The sequence below is a fragment of the Corvus kubaryi genome, unplaced genomic scaffold, assembly GCF_017639235.1.
Source record: "Corvus kubaryi isolate FWS band 111438036 unplaced genomic scaffold, C.kubaryi_AGA036_p1.0 37382, whole genome shotgun sequence".
Classification (NCBI taxonomy): Eukaryota; Metazoa; Chordata; class Aves; order Passeriformes; family Corvidae; genus Corvus; species Corvus kubaryi.
The window spans coordinates 6,910,860-6,931,671 of NW_024581124.1; the positions used below are offsets into that span (position 1 = coordinate 6,910,860).

At 44.1% G+C, this 20,812-nt stretch overlaps 1 protein-coding gene across 2 annotated transcripts in view; it reads left to right on the forward strand.

Moving 5' to 3' along the window:
• The window catches only part of TMEM132B (transmembrane protein 132B), a 219,920-nt gene extending 200,112 nt beyond the window's left edge, over positions 1-19,808 (forward strand). For both annotated transcript variants that reach the window (XM_042034899.1, XM_042034900.1), the window contains exons 6-9: positions 4,882-5,087; positions 12,530-12,803; positions 14,208-14,399; positions 15,638-19,808. In XM_042034899.1, coding sequence (XP_041890833.1) covers positions 4,882-5,087; positions 12,530-12,803; positions 14,208-14,399; positions 15,638-16,792 — 1,827 coding nt within the window. In that variant the 3' untranslated portion in view covers positions 16,793-19,808. The remainder of the gene's footprint in view (positions 1-4,881; positions 5,088-12,529; positions 12,804-14,207; positions 14,400-15,637) is intronic.
• Positions 19,809-20,812: the final 1,004 nt, after the last annotated feature.

Sequence of the window (20,812 nt, forward strand, 5' to 3'; positions counted from 1 at the left end):
GAGACTGCAGCAATATCTTCAGGTGCAGAAGGGGCAGGAGCAGGGAAGGCATGGGGGTACCAGCTGTTTGACAGAGGGAGAAATAAAAGGGTGGGAAGAATGATGTTTATTTTTGTCTTCAACTATTACTCAAACACTAAGACTCAGGCTGAGAAAGTGATTTCAGAGACTGTGCTTCTAAAGCAAATGTAGCAAAAATAAAAATAAAATAGAAAATTATCCAAACCAGAAAAAAATATGATCCAGCCATGCTACAGCCTTATGAAAAGATGCAAGAGGCAAAAGATAAACACAGTGAAAGGGTTTGAAGGAGCAAGCAAGTAGCTCAGCAAGTCCTTCCTAATGTGGTAACAACAATGTCAGGAACAATGCCACAGAAAAGGTGGAAAAGGCAGCATTCAGGAAATACCACAAAATTACAGCTGTGAGATTATTATGAGAAGGAGCCATTCACTCTCAGCACTGGTCTCCATAATCTTGTCACAGTTGTTCTCTTTATAGCCTCAGCCACTAATGACCCTTTGCATCCCCACACTTTGGCTGCAGAGCATCGCTGTGCTCTGCTCCTCCTGCCCTGCCCTGAACATCGCAGCTTCCAGGCCAGTCACTCCTGCCCCTGTTTCCGCAGAGCCCTGCTGGGTGGGCAGGTGTGCAGAGGATGCAGGTGGCTGCAGCCAGACCCGCTCTGGGCTCTGCCTCCTGGGCTGGGCATCAGAAATGGCTCTGTCAGGCAGGCACTGGAATGAGACAAGTCAGGGTTACAGCACTGAGGGCTGCACGCCCATCCCATTAAACTCAGGTATTTTTAAAGACAAGTAGATCTTGACTCCAAGCAAAAAACTCATCTTGTAAATCCAGTGTTTCTGAAGTGCTGGTGAAGGCTCTTGTGGCAGCAAGTATAACAAGGACCTCTTTTCAAGGGTGAATTTGAGCTTCAAATTTAAATCACTCAGGGACCTGACTGGGTAACCAAATGTCTGTGTCTTTCAGCTCAAAAGATGCTGTGTTAGACCAAATTTTGATACACATCGTGTATGCCTCAGTTTTCTTTAAATGGGTTGTGAAATACCGCCATCCCTTTGGGGTTTGTGTGTCAAAAATCCACAGAAGAAAAGTGCCACAAGACAGCTTTGCACTGTGCTTGGTCTCACACTTACATCCGCTTAGTCACTGGTGCTTTGCACTGCATTAACCAGAATTCCTTCCTTTGGGAAGGAGTTTTTCCTTTATAATTCATTATCCATGTCCATACACAGCGTATGTAAATATCAGTGAGAAGTGTTTGGCTGAAGGTGAAAAAAGATGAACTTGGAGATGAGGTGGAGGCTGGGAACGCCCTGAAGAGCTGCTGGCAGGAGATGGATGCCCCTGTGGCCGGGTCTCTGCTGAAGCATCTTGCTCTCTCCCCCCCCACAAAAGTGTGGAGAAAAATGGTTGTGCCAAGCAGGGTTTCAACCTGACCAAAAAACTCCCGAACAGTAAACAGCCACAAGGGCTGTGACTGTCTCCTGTCTCATGAGGTCTTCTTACAAGCTGACTTGCAGGTCAAGGGTGAGGTATGAGCTTGGGAACTGACCCTGCATGCAAAGATGAGCCACAAGCAGCACTGGTTGTTTTCCTGTCAGTTCATATTCCCTCTGTTTTACCTGCTCACCCAAAGGGTGCATAAACCTTTGTGATCTGAACATCAAATGGTTTCCCAGTTACTCCTCCTGAACTGCTATCTACTTCTGTTCTGGATTAGCCTAAAATGAGGAGGCTGTGACAGACTCTACAGGGCAAATTGTGCTTTTTTACAATTACTGGTAGGGATTGGAGCCAACCACCTGCTTCAAAGCCCAGAGAGGTTAATTGCAGCTCTCTTTCTCTTGACCTGCATATGGGAGCACATCGTGGCTGGCCCGCTCCCCTGCAAACTGTCTCAAACAGCACTTTCTGGTGCTGTCAGGCAGCTGACAATGGATGGTGACAGACTGCTTTAAACAGCCTGGCTCTGTGCATTTTAGATGAGAGGGTGGCATTCTAAGCTTTTGCTGATTCTTCTCACTGTGTAGTGTTTGCAAGAGAGATTTAAGAGTCTTTTCCCTCTTTGTTCCCTCAGAAGCAGCAGCTCAAAAGAATTGTGTGTTAAGTCACCTGCTAAGGCAGCTCTGCCCATGGCAAACCCATGGATGCTCTGCTGGGAACAGGCAGGCCCTCCCCACACCCCAGCAGCCCTTGGACAAGCTGCCCTTCCAGCAGCATCGCCAGCCAGCTCTGACAGTCAGAGTGTGGCTGGAAAAGCATGGAGGGGACTAAAAGGGGAGAAAGAGCAGGGGCACATTGCTGCAGGCCACTGGCCAGAGAGGACAGCTGGCACCGAGTCCCCAAGGCTCAGCGGGTGTTTCATTCCCTCTTCAGAGCAGTGTCCCATGGTGCTGGCATGGAATCACAGCTCCCATGATGGAATCAGTTCTTTGTCCTGGGTCTGTAGTGGGTCCCAAGTGAAACAGGAGTGCTGGACATTTTCTGTCCATGCACAGGTTTCTCATTTCCTTCCGATGAGCCAAATCTACTTTCTAGTACCAAGTGTAGTAAGGTTAGTGAAGGAAACGGCAGTAATTAAATATGTGTGAGTGAAATAGAGGCTTCCTCCTGTGAGCTTTAGTCTGTCCTACTTTATCATGGGATTCAGCTGGATTTCCCTTTGCATTATCTGGTATGCTTGTACCTAATAGAGTAAACCCAAATTCCAGCTAGAGAACTGAAACGACAATGGCTCTCTTCAAGTTTTCTTATCCAGGCTGGATTATTTTCTGGAAGATACACTTCAGTGAATCCTGGGCTCTGAACAATACACAAGACCACCAGGTGAACTATAGCATAGTTATATATCCTGCTTTGTACTTACCTTTTGGTCAGTATATAAATGACTGGATGTCTCTGTCTAGACATAAAATCTGTGAAATTTGTAAGCCTAGACTGATATTTTTATAGCTACAATTAATGTCCGTCTTTCAGTTCCCTAATTTAGCACCTTTCTTGCCTGCTGACAGGAACATTTGATGCAGCAAGAAGAGAATCTGAAAAACTAGCTGCTGTCTTGTCAGATATTAGCTATTCCCCTGATCCGGCCTTGATGTTTATCCCTCCCTCTTTGAGTTTCCTTAATTATTTCTGTCTTGTCTTAATTCTCACATAACTCCCTAGATGTAAGCTTTATGGTTTAGAATCTCAACTGCTCATTCAATTAATGGGCTTGCTTAATGTGCTTAAACTTTCCAGAGACACTAGTAACATATTATGAGGGAGGGAAAAAAAGATTCCAAGTATGCACCATCTCATTTGTGGTACTCCTGAGCCTCAAGTCCATTTTAAGGTCTTTATCAGATTATCTAGATTTAATATTTTTATATTCTTGTGCTCATTAGGCATTTACGTGGAGGAGTATTCTCTGCAGAAGAGTGACTCAGTTTCCTTTGCCCCACCCCTCACCACCTGCCTTAGCCCCTCTGTAAATCAGCAATTGTTGTAGTTTCAGTAGACTGAGAAGGATCTGAGAAGCTGACCTGAAAATGGCAAATGTGGAAGGACAGATCTTTTACTTCATATCTGAATAGTGTGTACTTTTTGAGCAAAACAAGGCATCTGCCAGAGATTTTCTCTAATTTTTCTTGGCTCAGTAACCCCTAATCCCTGTTAATATCTGAAAAGATTTGAGGTAAGTTTGCAGAGGGAAAACAACCTGTGTTTCAGCAGTTCCAGGAAACCAGAACTTAAACACGGGCTTAGCCAGGATCCCTCTGGATCTGGGTCCCAGCGCCTTGTACAGCGTGACACAGACCAGTCCTGACAGGAGAACAAAGTGCATTTCAAGAACACAACCACATGCCATGAGCTGTGGGTTTAAAAGATTAAAACCACACTACATGGGCTCTGTGGGAAACGATCACCTCTCTCTCTTCGAAGCAGAATGCAAACCTGTATGTAGATAAATTGTAACTAGCTCAAATACGTGTACACCTGCAGGTACTCAGGTATGTAATCCATGTTACACATGAATGTTACACATGAACAGTACACATGAATGTTACACATGACTGTGTGTTTGTGGATATAATCTAAAAGTATGCACACACGTATTTATAAATATATCAGAGATATATTTATATATCGTATAAATATATAAACACAAAAATACGACAGAGAGGGAGTCCTGTCTTCCAGAATGAAGATTAAATTAGTTGCTACATCGTGGTTTTATATAAGTAAGATCTGTGCTCAGGACCTTGATCTCGTGCCAGAAGATCCCTGAACCCAAGAGGGCAGATGAGTTGTAGTACACAGCCCACATGCTCATTTTAGCTGTGATTTCATGGGATGCCACAAAGCAACTATGAATACATTTTGTTAAAACAATTACTGAGAAGTTCTAAAAAATAATGCTTCTGCTGCACTTCTGCTCATGAGCCATAAGGGGATCTTTGTCTTTCAGCATTACAGTGCTCAAGGAAAAGGGAAAGGATTCTGGTTTATGGTTCTGAGTCAGTCTTTTTCTTACTAACATATGGCCCCATTTTTCCCTGGTTCTTTAAGCAAGTTGTAAACATAAACGTTGATGCACATGGAGTTTGATTCATGAAGAGTTTAATTTGCCTAGTATAAAAGATTCACACAGGTTATATAACATCATTAAATTATTTTTGTAGTTTGAGTAGTATCCTTTGAGGAAAGCAGAACTCTTTCCCTGGGGTCCATTTATCACTGTTTGCTTCTAATTAGAAAACTGGAAATGCAATATGCATGACTTACATTTTCAGTGTTGTCTTAGGACTGATGTATCATCCTTGTTCTTCCTCAGGAACTTTTATTCATTTCCTAATTTTTTATAATTTTTTTAAGGTTTCTGACAGCTGTGACTCCATCTTCGTTAATGGCAAGGAAATGAAAAGCAAAGTGGATACTATTGTTAACTTCACTTATCAGCATTTTACCACCCAGTTAGAAGTGACGGTCTGGGTTCCCAGGCTCCCGCTGCAGATTGAGATCTCTGACACAGAGCTCAGCCAGATCAAAGGCTGGAGGATTCCTGTCACCTCCAACAAAAGGTATGTTCACAGCATTGCCTCACTCCAGACACGTGGCCAGGGCCTCTGCTTTTAGAACACAGCCATTTTTAGAACATTCCTCAGAATCTAAATTCTCCTGTTTGCCATCAGCTTTACAGCCTGCCTCAGCCTTTGTTAAAACATCCAACAATCGCTGCATTTTGTCCTGATCTGTACAGTTTAAAAGTCAGTGGCTTTGCCCGGAGCATTAATCAATTCCACACAATCTCAGGAAGTTGTATCACACATTCCGATGTGCAAAGCTGAGGAGAAGGACCTGGACCTGTCTGGTTGGTGTAACACAGCTCTGTGTGTGTGTGAGAGACATTGAGCACTGCCAGCCCTCAGCTCCTGTCTGCTGTGACAGATGACAGGGCCAAGGAAGGGTTCAGGTCCGTGTCACTGCCACGGCGCTGGAGTAGGTCACCAGTCAAGGTCTCTTCCAACCCAAACCTTCTGTGATTCCATGAATTCGGGTGGTTGTTCAGTCTGTGCACATGCACTGAACAGCACACCTGGCTTCAGCATTACTTAGCAGCTCTGAATTAAGAAACAACTTGCACTCCTACTGAAGGCCATGTTCCACCAGGAAAAAAGGAGGGGGAAGGGAGTGGGGATTTTGAGCTCTGATCCCATCATTCCCTACTGGAAATGCCCATTCTGTAATAACCACCATTTGCACAATTTGCAAGATAAGAACTTCCAGGAACGCTGCTGTGTTGGTGGATTTCAGGCGAAGTTGAAAAATATTAGCGGGGAAAAGGCATGACAGCAGCTCAGATTTATAACCCAGTGAAAAAGCCTTGCTGGCAGCTGGAAGTGGAGTGCTGAACACTGTGGCAGTTCCAGCTAAAGCTCTCCAGTGCCCAGGAGAACATCTCAGCTACTGAAGAGCCTAAGGAGCCCAGAGAGACAACAGTGGAGGAGAATTACCCAGCACTTTATGAGGGCATAAACCTAAGGGCAATGGGACACAGTTTGCAGGATACTCAGATAATGAGCTCCAGAGAAGGGGAATGACTGACTGCTTGATTATGTGGATATTTTTTTGGCTATGACAGAAGAGGTGATGAGAATCTGGCGCAAGAGCAATCCGTGTGTTTGCTTCAGTGACAGAGGCAGCGTTGCTGTTCGTGGCAGGAAGAGCTGTGCTAGGTGAGGAATGAAAGGATTTAAGCTGACTGCTTAAATCCTCACTGAACTTCCCTTCTTCTGCCTGTCTGTCCCACCCCTGAGGCACAGATCCTGCTAAAAGCAGCAGGGATTTTGCTGAGCATACGGCTGCAGGATTAGGCTGGTATTTATTGCAGGAGCAAACTTTGCAGTGACTGAGACATTCAGCCGTGCTTAGCAGTCGTGGGCATCCTCAAGTTAAACCCATTAGAGGCAGTGCTGGAAATTTACCCCCGGTGTCTCCTGATTTATTTGGCCAGCTGAAATAAAGAGAATGGTCTGAGAGTCTGCTCTGCTTGCAAGCTGGCAGGCTTTACAGAGTTTTGGTGCAAAGCATTTGCTGCTGCTTGGATTGTGCCAGGACTGCTGGCATTTTCCATGGAGGAGGGGCAGAAAGTGTGGATGCTGTGCCATCCCCCTGGTAGCTCCGTGCCCATGAGAACAGGAAAGATTTCAACAGGAAATAAATGATCTCTTGTTTTATTGACCATTCATGAGGATTTTTTAACTTTGCAGGGCTATTCTAAATCAATAGTTCAGAGATAGCATTAGTTGTGCTCACTCTGACATTTACTTTGTACATAAGGTTTTTACATTTCCTTTATTTTTAGATTTGGATGATTTTTACCTGAGATTTAGTGGCTTTTCATTTTGGTTCTTTTTTATTATTATGACTTTTCTCTTTACTTTTTAATCTGCTTGTACCTCCATCTCCATGTGTTTCCCCAAATCCTAAACATGGGAGAGTTTTTATGAGTTTTTGAGTGATAAACTGAAGCACTCAAGACATTTGGACTGCAGTCAGGAGATGTAGGTTTGAAAGAGAGCGAGCAGAGTGCTTTTATCTTTGCAAAAACCCCAAATCCAAGCATTTCCCAGCAGCTGTGAAGCCACAGCATTGTGTTGTTTCAACTTCACCTTCATGTAAGAGCCAGAATTGGCAATTTGCATGAGGCTTTTGATATCTGCCCTTGAAGGAAACTCAAGGATTCTTTCCAAAGTCCCTGACAACAGCCTTAGGCAGCCTTAAACAGGTTCAGTCAGACATAGCCCAAAATCAGCTGAAACTGTCACTGCTCAGGTCATGGCAGGATTGCAGTGTGGCTTCTTCATAGCTCACCTCACCACAAGCAAAACAATTTTCCACTTTCCTCCCATCCTCTTGGGCTGGTGCCCTCACACCACTCCTTGTCTTCTCAGCAGGAACTAAACATTGCTATAAAGTTATTCATCACCATACAGCAGGTAAAATTTTGGAGCATTTTTATGGGGATTGTGCAGAGACACTTCAGCAACCTCCAAACTTTCTTTCAGCTCCTCTGGCTGCCCCAGGGCCTCATTCCCACACCCACAGTGTGGCTGTGCTGGTTCAGTTGTCTGAGGGGCTGAGCCAGATGGCAAAATAGAACTGGGTTTACAATAATCTTTTAAATGGTTTTATTAGTGCTGTTAACGAAAGAAACGTTTGTGAAACCAGTGCATCAGCATGGCTGTTCTTCCTCTGAATATAGCTGCTCTTTCAGACCTGAAAAAGAATTTATATGCCCCAAATCACATCTGTTCCTTCCAGTGATGGTTGTTGATCCAATAAAATGCCTTGCTTCTCCCTATAAACCCTGCCATGCTTGTAATTGTAAAATACATGTGATTACAGACGTGTTTGCTTATCTGACTTCTTGAATAATTTCCACAAAGCAATGGAAAACCCAGGGTCTTTACAAAACCTTTACAAATGCCCTAAATGCACAGTTCGAACCGTGTTGGTTTTTAGCTGGTCTGAAGAGCTGCAAGAGCAGGAACCTGTTAGAGAACAGAAAGGAAAAGACAGGCTGGTTTTATGCCAGAAACTGGAAAAAAACCCAATTCATCTCCCCTGTGTAAGAGCAGCAATACAATTTACCAGATCAGCCTGAAAATGTATGGCAAATCTTTAATGTTATCAAGAGGAGAACTTGATCTCTGGTGAGCGCTGCTGCAGATAGGAAGAGCCCCCCTGGCAGGTGAAATTCAGCTCCACGATCATCTCCTGCCTGAGGCAGGGAACGTGGTGCCTGAGCCAGCACGGGCTGCACAAACCCACAGCCTCAGCAAACAATAGGTGTATATTTAAATTAAAGTCAAATATTAGAGTGTAGAAGAGGTCCAGGCAGACCCTGCTAGTCTAACAAGAACATTTATTTCTATTCCTCGTGCATCTGCAAAATAATTACCTTCTTCTTGAGGTTCCTGCACCAGCTCTGTGCACACATATTTACATGGGATGAGTGGCTTCAGCTTGCATTAATAGGAATTGCATGGCTAAAATCTCAGAGGACAAGCTGGAAATTTAATTTCAGTAAATATTTGCAGCTGGGATAGGACATTGTTTTCAGGAGGCTCCCAACACCACCAGCAGGGGCTTCACTTCAGGCCTAGAGCTTTGACCAGCTTTGCTCTGGTCCTGTCCAATTCTGGAGACAAAAGCAGGAAAGTTGGCCTGAGTTAAAAGCAGGACAAAATAAACTGCTTTAGTTAAACCCTGTGTGAGTGCTGCCCCTCAGAAGTAAAGCTGCACTTTAGGGCAAATTAAGTGACACTGGATTCAAACCATTCCATTTGTGGGTAACAGCATCTACACAAAGCCTGAACATGCTGTAAATTTGCTCCTTTAGTTAATTGACTTTAATGTCCTATGGAGATAAGGCCTGGGAGATTTTTGTTAATAGGTAGGCTGTATTTTCAAGATCTGAAAGAGTACCCAATTACATTTCTTCTTGAACTATGAGTGGAGTTATGTGCAGCTTCTTTCTGTAGCTTCCACTAAATCAACTTCTAGTGGTTTGTAATTTGTATCTGAAAGAGATTTTTTTTTTTTTCAATTAGGGTGTTGCAAATGTTTTTTAAATATACAACTCTTTGTAATGAGTATTTCAAATTCAAACCCAGCAAAACTGATTTCTTTAGGGTGTTTTTTTAAACAGAAAATTAGCATCTGGCCCAAGAACTGATGCCTGGTTTGAGAGGGGTGCAAATTAAAAGAGACACACTTCAACTGCTCAGAGACAATGTCTGTAATGTCGAGCTGACAGATCACTGATTAGATCAGTGCTCGCAGGCACCCTTGGAACAGGGCTGCTGGTTTAACTCAGCTCTCTGGCAAAGCCTTTCTCTCTGTGAAATGTAAATTAAATGTAATTCTGGCAACCTTGGCTCGCTCCAGAAAAGCAAAAACCTTCCAAGCAAGTTTGCCAAGCAGCAAGAAATAGGGTAAGAAGGATTCGGAGAGATTTTCAGAGATGACCAAGGGAGAAAAGCACAATATGCAGCAACAGCTTATATTCACCAGGACTGGTCTTACACAGAAAATGAGCTCCCTGCTTAAGGAAGGATTTTAAGCTTACTGAAAACACTGTAATGAGGAGTTTAAAGGGAACTGTGCAATTCACTGGATCTCAAACATTTTGTTGCACGCACGGAGACAAAACACTGACTTACTGCCTAAATCTTGGTTTTGTGGCTTTAGAGTGGAAAATTATATCCTTTGTTCAAAAAAAGAGAAAGAACCTGAGCTGGTACTTGGTAAAGCAGACTTGCAAAGTTTGTGCTGAAAATTCAGACACCTCCCTGTCCTCTGCACTAAGAACGTGCCTTGCTCATTCTGTGGTTTGGAGATGCTTTTCTGATGCTCCCCATTTGTTTGCCATAGAAAACATATTCCTGAGGAGAAGTATATAAACATCTCTAAATGTTTTTGTGCTGAAATTGAGCCTTTGCATTTGTTTGTTAAAGATACCCCGAGGAAAGGGTTAGACTTGAATCATCTTTTTTTTTGTGGTAAATGCTGGCTGCCCACACAGTCCTGGAGATAAGGGCTGGAGTGCTCCCTCTGTTCCTCTGTGCAACAATTCTTCCCTTTGGTCATTCTTTCCACAGGTCATATTTATGAGCTGGGGCTGAAAAATGATTCCCTCCAGTTGTTTTGAATAGATTTGCTCCTGGACAATCCAGTGGTGTAAAGTTTTAAACAGTGAAAGTAGAAATAAACAAGCACATAAATAAATATAACAGCAACCCATTGGATCTGAATAAAACATTGAATCACAGACTGGTTTGAGCTGAAAGAGACCTTAAATATCATCTTGTTCCAACCCCTGCCCTGGGCAGGGACAAACAGCAGCTTGTGTAACAGGAGCAGAAAGGGAGTTGTGCAAAATGATGCTGGTGGGAATGGATATGTGGACATTTCCTGCAAGGCACAGAACACTGGTTCTGGGTCTCTTTCCCGTAACAGGACTGGTTCCCGTCAGTTCTGTGCTCTTTTGCCCCAAATCCCACAAGTGCTCCTTAGCTGAGCAGCTTTGGCACATTTTTCTCCAATTCTGCACAGGCTTTAATGTTACTATCTGGATAATTAAGAGGGTCCAAATCCCAAAATCTCTGAGCTGAACTTGGTTTTCCCAAAGTCTGAGATTGTTCAGGGCTGGATTGTGGCTTAGCTGAGTTGAAGAGGGTCAGAATGCAGGAACAAATTCAAAGTGGGAATGTTAAGGAGTTCATGAATTCTTTTACAGCATAGATGGATATGGGCCACAGAAGCTCTGTGAATATTCCCCCTTCTAGAACTTTCCTTGGGGCTGTTTTGCCAACTATGAGCTGACTTCAGACTGACACCAGTGTTGGCAAAGAGAGAACAACTGAAAGTTTCCCTGAAATACCCAGCTACTCAAATTTATTTGGGAAATCTAAATCCTGTTTTGGTAGCCTTGTCTTTTTCCCTAACAATTCCATTGTTATTCAATGATGTTTCATTCAGCAAGTAATGATGGACACTTGTTTTACACACACAAAACCAAAAGGTACCAAAGACCATTTACTTGATGCTGAATATAAATATTCAGCTACCAAGTGATGCATTGAAAATGTATTTCCAGTGGATTAGGTTCTGTAACATTGGGACTTTCAATCACTTTGAAGAGCAAAAGGGTTTTTCTTAGATGTGTTTTCAGCTTACTGGCTGCCACCTTTGTCATAAAACAATTTATAACAGAAGCAATTCTGTTTTATAATAGTTTTTCATAGCTGCTATTTCAAAGGAGACGATAAAGGAACACAGTAACCACAAAAATACCTCCCACAATACTTTGAAAAATAAGAGACTTACCCTGTATTTCCCACCCTTGATATAGAGGTGGCTTCAGGCTCAATAAATAAAGGAGGGAGGCAAATTATTTCTGAGCAATGAGTCCACAGCATGGGGGCATAATGAGTAAAAGTGTGACCACCTAGTGCTTAATACCTGACTTGGAAGAGATAAGAGGATCCATGTGTTTGTCCCAGGCAAAGAACAAGAGCAAAAAAAAATTAATAGTGGTGGTAAACTGGGTCTTTAAGCAGACAAAACTCTGTGAGGTGTGACAGTGCTGCCATCATGTACAAATCACTGTGATGCCTTCTCCGAGCTTTAGGGAAAGCTGTTTTATTTCACAGGTTATATTTTGAAAGAGGGACAGATAGAAAATGTTGAAGGAGTGTGTGTGATGCTGCAGGTGTTTCTGAAGTGTGTAATCTGAGTGACCCATGCCCTGAATGGGAGCCTGAGTGCCTGATTTGGTTTTTGGGAAGCCACCTGAGGTCAGTGCATGACTAAACACAGCAGACAGTGCATGAACTGTGTGGGATTTAAGGTGAAATCAAGGTATATTTCTCAAAAGCAGAGGACTCAATGAACCCCAGCAGGGATGGGGATGGGGATGGGGATGGGGATGAGGTGGGGCAGCTCTGCCTCAGCAGGGAATGCCAGGGGTGTTTGAGGAGATTTGAAGGGATGAGCACAGCGATACGAATGTTAGGGGCAAAGGTGGAGGAAAGGATGTAAACACCTTCTCCCACCCCTGAGGAGCTGCTACAGGGCTTTGTTCCACAGCTGCCCTCTCATAAACATTTCACTGCTTTCCTGAGCCCTCTGCACAATTTCACTGCTGCCTGGAGAACAGGCAGTGGCTCCACTGAGATCCCAGCAATGACAGACAGATTTTCAAGTTGCTGGGAGGTGCCACACAAACAAAGGATTTACTAGAAGAAGTGACAGTAGCTTTTAAATTGCACAGCACCAAAAAGCTGCACAAGCATCTCCCCAAGATTTAGTAACCTGCCCATCCAAAGCCTGGTCTCCTGTCTCACCCAGCAGCAGGTGATGACATTTATCTCATGGAAAATGAGGTGCAGCTGAAGCCCTGCAGGGCTGTGGAGGATCAGGGCCCTGCAGGTAACACAGCTGGACGTGTTCACAGGCCCACCCGTGACAGTGAGGATGAAGAAGATGACGAGAAGAAAGGCAAAGGTTGCACCCTGCAGTACCAGCACGCCACGGTGAGAGTCCTCACGCAGTTTGTGGCTGAGTCCTCGGAGTTTGGGGGCCAGCTGACCTACATGCTGGGCTCGGAGTGGCAGTTCGACATCACCGACCTCGTGGCTGATTTCATGAAGGTGGAAGAACCCAGGATTGCCAAGCTGCAAGAGGGTCGAGTCCTGGCTGGTCGTGAGCAAGGCATCACCACGGTGCAGGTACAGCCCAGGGCCCTCTGCAGCCCCCCAGAGAGAGCTCAGGGTGCACACACGGGGGCCTGATCATGGCTTGTGGTCAGCTTAGAAAATTCATTGATCTCAGAAAAAAAAAAAAAGCTGAAAAAAAAACGGGCATGCTAAACATAAAAGGAAGTTTGAATGGGTTTTCATTGTGGCTATTTGTCACTTCCATAAAATACCCTTAGGTGAAGCTTTTGAAGGGATTTATCCATCTTAGTGTGACTGGAACACAGTGAGATTTTCCTGGCTGGTGAAAGAGGTGACACAAGGCACAGAGCCAGCTCCTTTTAACTTCAGTGGGGCCATAACAGCATAAATGTTGGGAAATTGCACCAAATATCTACGTTCATCTTTATATGCTTAAACAGCTTTGAAAAATTAGTCCCTTTAAGTTCCCAAAATTGGTCACAAACCATGGACATAAAAGTAATCTTCGGACTCCTTTCAGGGAGCGTTCATGTTCCCCACCTCACTCTGTCCAACTTCATGCACCTTCCTTAATCAAAATAAAGGAATGCAAGCATTGGGGCTCTTCTCAGGGGCTGCAAACACTGTAATGCTCCAGTCACCCTCTGGAGTCAACACAAAACCCCAGAGATTTTAGGGCTCTACTCCCTTCAACCTAAAATAAATGGGATAGACAGGTCAAGGGATTTCTGCCCTCAAAATGTCTCTTTCTCTCCAGAGACTCTAACCGAGCAGGAAGCTCCAGTGCAGGGAACTGTGCTGCAGGTTTAGACAAATCACACCTCAAGTATTTTGGGCTCGAACCAGCTGTTTCTGTCACCAGTATAAAGATGACTCTCTCTTTCTGAGCATGCTGGAAACAAGGTCTTAGAGCAACTGGCAGGAGGGTTTTGGCATTGAAAAATGCAGGCAGGCACCCAGTGGGATTTTCAAAGTTCTTTTGCAAGTCTCACTTTCATTTCATTCAGGTCCTCTGTCCCTAGGAAGGCAACAGGCCAAGTTCCTATCAGCCAGGCTTTGTACACTTATTTATCCCCTCACTGAGTTCCAGTGTTAATCAGTGTCTCACACTCTGTCCTGTGCTGCACTGCACTCCCAGGGAGTTTTACAGACCCCACAAAAATGACTCTTTTTTAAAAAAAGAAATCCATTTAATTTATTCTATATTATATATATTTTGTTCAGATGAAGCTGCAATTTTGAAGTGATTTGTTGTTTTATTAAATTTTTTTTTTAGATAAAGTGATTTAGCAGCAAATGTGTGCAATGTCTCGGGGGAAACATCAGTTCTGGCTTAGACATGGACGTGACAAACCCAGGATTAATCTGGTGTGCTGGTTAGGGGCTAACCTTGCTTTTCTGTTCAAGGAACAATTCCTTGCTGTTTCATGCAAGGTGTTTCCTTTCTCTTCCCAGGTTCTGTCCCCTCTCTCGGATTCCATCCTGGCAGAGAAGACAGTGATAGTTCTGGATGACCGTGTGACCATTACAGACCTGGGAGTGCAGCTGGTGTCAGGCTTGTCTGTGTCCTTACAAAGCAGCAAAGGAAATAAGAGAGCCATCGTTTCCACCACCTCTGCCTACGACATCCTGCATAGTCCCAAACAGGTATGCTCCAAAATAACAGAGCAAATTAATCAATGTGTTTGCTCTGCTTTGTCAGAGGAATTTGCTGTAAATTTTTGGCAGCAGATATAATGAATGTATGGCTGTGAAAAGCAGTCACTTCTCGGAGTAAAGGCTGTTCATCTTCCTCACCAACCCCACGGTGCCAACACGCCTTCACAATGACCATTAAACTCTCCAGAGCTGCTTTGGAGATCTGCACAGCACAGGGAAAGGGATGGACATGTCTGGGAATGCACAGTGCCAAGGAAAGCATGGATGTGCCGCAAAAGACACTTCTTCTGGGGGAAAACACAGCCTAGATGTGCAGGCACAGCTGGGAATCCCATGCCTTAATTGTCTCACAAAGTCAGCTCAGCCAAAATGACCTCTGGCTGCAGGTACAGAAGTTTTCATGACCTGCGTTGCTGAAAACTGATCAGTTTGTGCTTACTTTGAACCATATAATCCGAGGAATTAAATAGCTTTTAACGAGACCACAGAACGAATTCCATGCCTATTTTTAATAAATTTTATAGAACTGAGGTTCTACATCAGTGCAGAAAGTGTAACTATATTTTTTGCCCTAGCAATTTGCAGAAAGAAGACAAATTGGTTTGGTCAAAACATCCTTAAAAATGGTGGGTTTTATGAGTGTTCCTGTAGTTCCCAGGAAAGACCACGATCACTTTTGCGTATCTCAAGTCCTGCATATTTGAAAGCATGACAGAAGACATAAAGTATTGCATTGAGATTTGTTCTCGTCCCAGTTTGTTCCATGGGCTGGATGGGCTCATTGGCCCAACACATTCCAGCTCTGCTCCCTGTATTACGTAAGGCACTGGAACTGCAGCATTAGAGAAATTCCCCATTATAGGTCCTTTATAAACCTAATTGACTGTGATGTTGGAAATATGATTATTTTCATCATGAGGCTCTGGCATTCAAAAGAGGCTTCTCACTTCAGACTGAGAAAAAAGAACTGTCAATTGTTTTTTCCAGCACTTCTATTAAATTTACATGAAGTGTTTCTTTGATAGTTCCTGAAGATGAGGTGAATGCCTCAGTGGTCTAGAGAACACAAGCCTGCAAGAAAATGAGAAGCAGAGTAGGCATTTACATTTTCTTCAGAAAACCCCAAAGTTAAACTCTGTATTTTTTCCCAGACTTTAACAACAGAGTGTCTGATCTGTGCTCTCTCTCTCTCACACCTTTTTTTCCCCTCATCTTCTCCCCACCAGGAGGCCGTGGTGAGTGCTTGGATTTTGTTCAGCGACGGGTCGGTGACGCCGTTAGATATCTACGACTCCAAGGACTTCTCCATCTCCATCACCTCCCTGGATGAGATGGTGGTGTCGTCACACCAGAACCTTCAGTCGCTCTGGCCTGTCGTGGTGGCGGAAGGGGACGGGCAGGGGCCTCTGATTAAAATTGAGATGGTCATCAGTGAGCCCTGCCAGAAGACCAAGCGGAAGAGCGTCCTGGCTGTCGGGAAAGGAAACGTCAAAGTGAAGTTTGGTCAAAAAGATTCGGACCAAAAAGGGAGCACCAACGACATCGATGACATGGAGAAAGATTTCAAAAGCCATGCAAGCAATTCTATAGAGAAAGTTGCAGAACAAGAGAGGACAGCACAAGACTGGTCCAAAAACCATGAGGACATGTCCGGTCCTGAGGACAATGCAAACAAAAGCACAACTTTCACATCTCCCATTGATCAGGAGTCCCTGGAGGATGGCCAGCTCCAAAATAACCCAACTGCCTTCACAGGTTTCCCTACACAAGTAGAAATACCAGGAGAAAACAATCCCAGTGATCTCTCATTGACTTCCAGAGGATTGACAGACCTGGAGATTGGCATGTACGCGCTGCTCTGTGTTTTCTGCTTGGCAATCTTGGTCTTTTTGATTAACTGTGTGGCATTTGCTTGGAAGTACAGGCACAAAAGGTTTGCTGTGAGTGAGCAAGGCAACATCCCCCATTCCCATGACTGGGTCTGGCTTGGAAATGAGGTGGAGCTGCTGGAAAACCCAGTGGACATTTCGCTCCCGTCAGAGGAGTGCACTACTATGATTGACAGAGGGATGCAGTTTGAAGAAAGCAACTTTCTCCTTAATGGGAGCTCTCAGAAGACTCTTCATAATCATATCCTCAGATCTTCTGAGTACCTTTGTGAAAAAGAAGTTAAAAGTGAACCTATAAATCCTTCTGGGCCAAAGCAGAAGCGAGTAAAGTTCACTTCATATACAACAATACTGCCAGAGGATGGAGGCCCCTACACCAACTCAATTCTATTTGACAGTGATGATAATATTAAATGGGTATGCCAAGATATGAATCTTGGTGATTCCAAGGAACTTAGGGACTATATGGAAAGACTGCAAGACAATATGTAAAACTACTTTCTTATGTTTGTAATCACCTTTATGCCTTCTGTTTATGGATGGTGGAGCAGTCAGTCCAGTCAGCAATAGGAACAAGACAGTCCAACCCTGGAGGTACTGAGATGATAACCTGATATCAGAGAGCAGGTACAAGAGGCTGGCTGAGTTAATCCTGTTTCACCACAAACCAGGATGTGCCCCTAAAACAGCTCCCTGTAGGTGTCGGAGGTGTCACACACGATGGCTGTTTTTGTATACTGCCTGGTACTAGCGAAATGCTAATCCAACTGCGCTCAGACTCAGAGGAGACTTCATTTGTTTGTCATCTCTCATGATAAATGGTAAATCAGAAAAGAAAGGGATGTTTGTTTGCATTGATTTTTTCTAGTCGTCGTCCTTTGTAAAGCACAGTGGACATTTCTTGCTTACAGCCTGCAAGGAGGCTCCCGGAAAAAGGGATCGGAATGAATCTCATTTTATTGCCTATGTGCAATGCAGCCAAGTAGTCTTATTATTTTTTACAGCTATAAAAAACCCCATGTGGTTAATTTCCTCTTATATTGTTTGTGAATTTTATTTGACTTAGGGAACATTAAATATTTTCTTTGAAGGGGTTTGGGTTTTTTTTTTTTTTTTTTTCAGTTGTACCAAAGTGTAGTATGGTAATATTTATAATGATTTGAGTTTTCTATTCATCTGCTTCAGCCCCCAGAGGTATCTCCTTCATCATTGATTATCTTCCCCCTTTCCAGATGGGTGCATGGGTCGTTAGTATTTGAAACATAGGAAGGAATTAGAACTCTTACTGGGAAAAGGGTTGTGTCTTCTTACAGGGAACTGTAAATATAATAATAAACCCTGGAAAACAAAAATCAAGGAGTAGCCCCGGGTTCACTTTTGTCATTGCAAATATGAAAAAATAACTTGTAAAAAAAACCAGCACATACTTCAAAGGGAAATGCTTTGCTGAAACAGCAGCTTGGTTGTCAATACATGTTGTTATCTGAGTGAGAAAGTCAAAAGTGGCATTGAAATGCATGGAATAGGAAGGAAATTTCCTGGGAAATAAGCAAAGCTTGGAGTCACTGTTGCTCTGTATTAATTAATCCATTGGTGGTAGAGTTCAGCAGGCCAGAGAGGTTCATGCTCAACAGCCCCAGACCTTGTCTAAAACATCCCTGGCCATGAAGCCATTAAAGAGAAAAACTTTCATTAAAAAGGGAAGAAAAGACACTCTGGGGCTGCAGTCACACAAGTGACTTCCCAATTTTAGCAAGGAAAACATGCTGGAAGTTCAAAGCTGCCATTTCATATGCATTAAATGTATTTTTTTACTGAAGGATGACTGCGATAAATTGAAAATTACATTTAGGAAAAACCTGAATCTGCAGAATACCTAACACCCCCAATAAAGCACATGTTCCTGTCATGGATCCTGTGCAATAACCACAAGAGCCAGATTACAACCAGCTTACGTACTGGAGTTCCCATCTTTTAGGTAGATCAAAGCAGAATTTGAATTTATAGTTTAGTGGTGATACTGGAACAAACCAGAAAACTGGGAAGTTCTGCATCTGGGTCCTAATCCACAACTGGGAACGTGTTCAATGTAACTACTGCAAAATACAGGAATTTTAACATTGAGCCCAAAAGTGAGGACACCATACTTATCTAAGTGATTAGAAACTTGCTGGCACTGAACTGCACAGGGAGGGGATGGCATCTGTTATAATCTAATTTTAAGGAGAGAAAATAATAGAGCACAGATCTGCCTCTGTTTCATAAGGGATGCAGCACTTGTGCGTCAGATGAGGTCTTGGGTTGTTTAACAAATGTTCTCTCCCCTTTAAATGATCCAGGAAACAAGGAGAAATGAATTCCTACAATGATCCTTACCACTAACAACATAAAAACCCCTTTTTGGAATTTAACTTCTCTTCCCAACCTGTTATTTTGTATTTGGCCCAACCACAGAGCAGAACCAAAAAAATCTCTTTACGGTTCTTTGCACAGTTAGTATAAACTGACCATGAATAGATTTAGTCTTGAAATCAGAGGAACCAAGGTGCTGCTGGCAGCTGCAGAGGGCAAAGAGCCCAGCTCTTCCTGAGTGCAAACCCCTCAGTGTGCCAGGGAAGCCGTGGCCTCACAGCAGAGCACGGCGCTGCTGGACCCAGTTCCTCATGGAAACCTTCCATCCCACTCCTGCTGAGGGCCCCATTTCCCCATGGAAACCTTTCCTTCCACTCCTGCTGAGGCTCCAGCAGCGGCTGCAGGGTCCCTGCTCGGTGCCACAGCAGCTCAGGGACTCGCAGGGCTCCTGGGTTGCTCCTCTGCCTCACCCACGGTAACAGAAGTCAGCGCCTTCACTTGTCCGGAAGATTTCCTTTGGAGGGCTCCAAAGAGGAGGACCCCAAAGTTCAGGGGCTCCCTGCTGTCCCATTGGGGTGTCCCTGACCTTGTCCCTGAGGCCAAATCCCCGGCTGTCTGCCGTGGCTGGGCACTCAGGGAGGGAGGCCAGAGCCACGGGCAGTGTGGGCACTGTGGGAGCCACCGGAGGATGCCTCCAGCCTTTCCAGCACTTTCCTGGTGCTCCCGGGCTCTGGCTGATCCCAGATCTCCTCTGGAAGGTCACAGGTGCCTGGGGCTGTGTTCCATTGCCACCGAGGGGTGAAGTCCCAGCTGGGGACACTCAGTGTGGCTGTGAAGGTCCCCAGGGAAGTTTTTGGTGGCTCAGGGGCTGAATTTGGGGTGGTTTGAGAGCCAGGACTTCTGCAGACAGAGGTGTCATCCCCTGCCCAAGTTAAATGACAATTAGAGCCCATCAGGAAGGGACACAGCTGCTACTGGGAACCAGTTAAACACTGGAACTGGGGACAGCTGTCCACAAAAAGACCCAATCCCCAAATCTTGCAATGGGGGAAAAAAGGGAAATCTGCAAGTTCATAAACTTACGTTTTTCTTTTCCATCACATGTCATTACATGAAAGCTCTTACATGGAAAAATGGCAATACAACCATGGGAAAACAGCAATACAAAAAAAGAAAAGAAGGGGGAAGAGAGAACTCTGTATTTTCAGTAAAACTGGGATAGCACCAATAAAGTGGAATTATTCTGGAGTTATCCCGGTTTGAGCATTTATGCTACTTCTCGTAAGATGAAAGGAAAATATATCCAACATGGATATATTTGATGCAAAATAGTTTTGATCAGTTCCTTTTAAATTAAATATCTCAAATTTTAATTTCAAAATTAAATACTTTAAGCAAATATAGTTTTAAATTATTTTAAACACCGCCCCCTCAATTTTCCTATTCACCTAAATATTTTTCAGTGAAGCTGTTAAATAAAATATTTTATTCATGGCATATCTAATATTCCACTTTGCTGCTAACTGAACAGCATTTACACATTGATAAAAGAGTCTCTGCTTTTGAGAGAACAAAGCAATGGTAGCCAAGTGATCAAAAGGCACAAAATGTATGTATGTAAGTATGTATGCAGGAAAAGTAGAGTTGTCTGAACAATAGGAACTGTACTGTCAGATTAATTAGAATTAAGCTTCAGTAGGTGCCTAGGGAAGCAATACCTGTAATTTAATACCAAACAAACATCATCTCACTTTTGGCCTGTGTAGAGAGGACTTCGGGAGCTTTGCTGCTCCTGAGGAAAATCCAACAGGGGGGCACCCAGGACAGCCCTGTGAGCAAAGGGTGGATTAATGGGACATGGGGAGTTGCAAACTTTAAACACAAAGCTGATGCCAGCCCTCAGCTCTGGCCATGGCAGCTGAGAGAGCAGTGCCAGCCAAGCCCTGGCGTGCAGAGGACAGGGAAGCAAAGGCGGGACGTTCTCGTGTGTGCAGAACCTTTTGTTTCACTCATCCCACAGTGCCCCGCTCTCGGGGCTGGCCGTGCCCCTTCTCATCCCAGGCAGAGCTTAGGGACCCTGCCCCACCCCAGGCACAGCTTAGGGACCCTGCCTCGCTCTCGGGGCCTGTCTGTGCCCCTTCCCACCCCAGGCACAGCTTA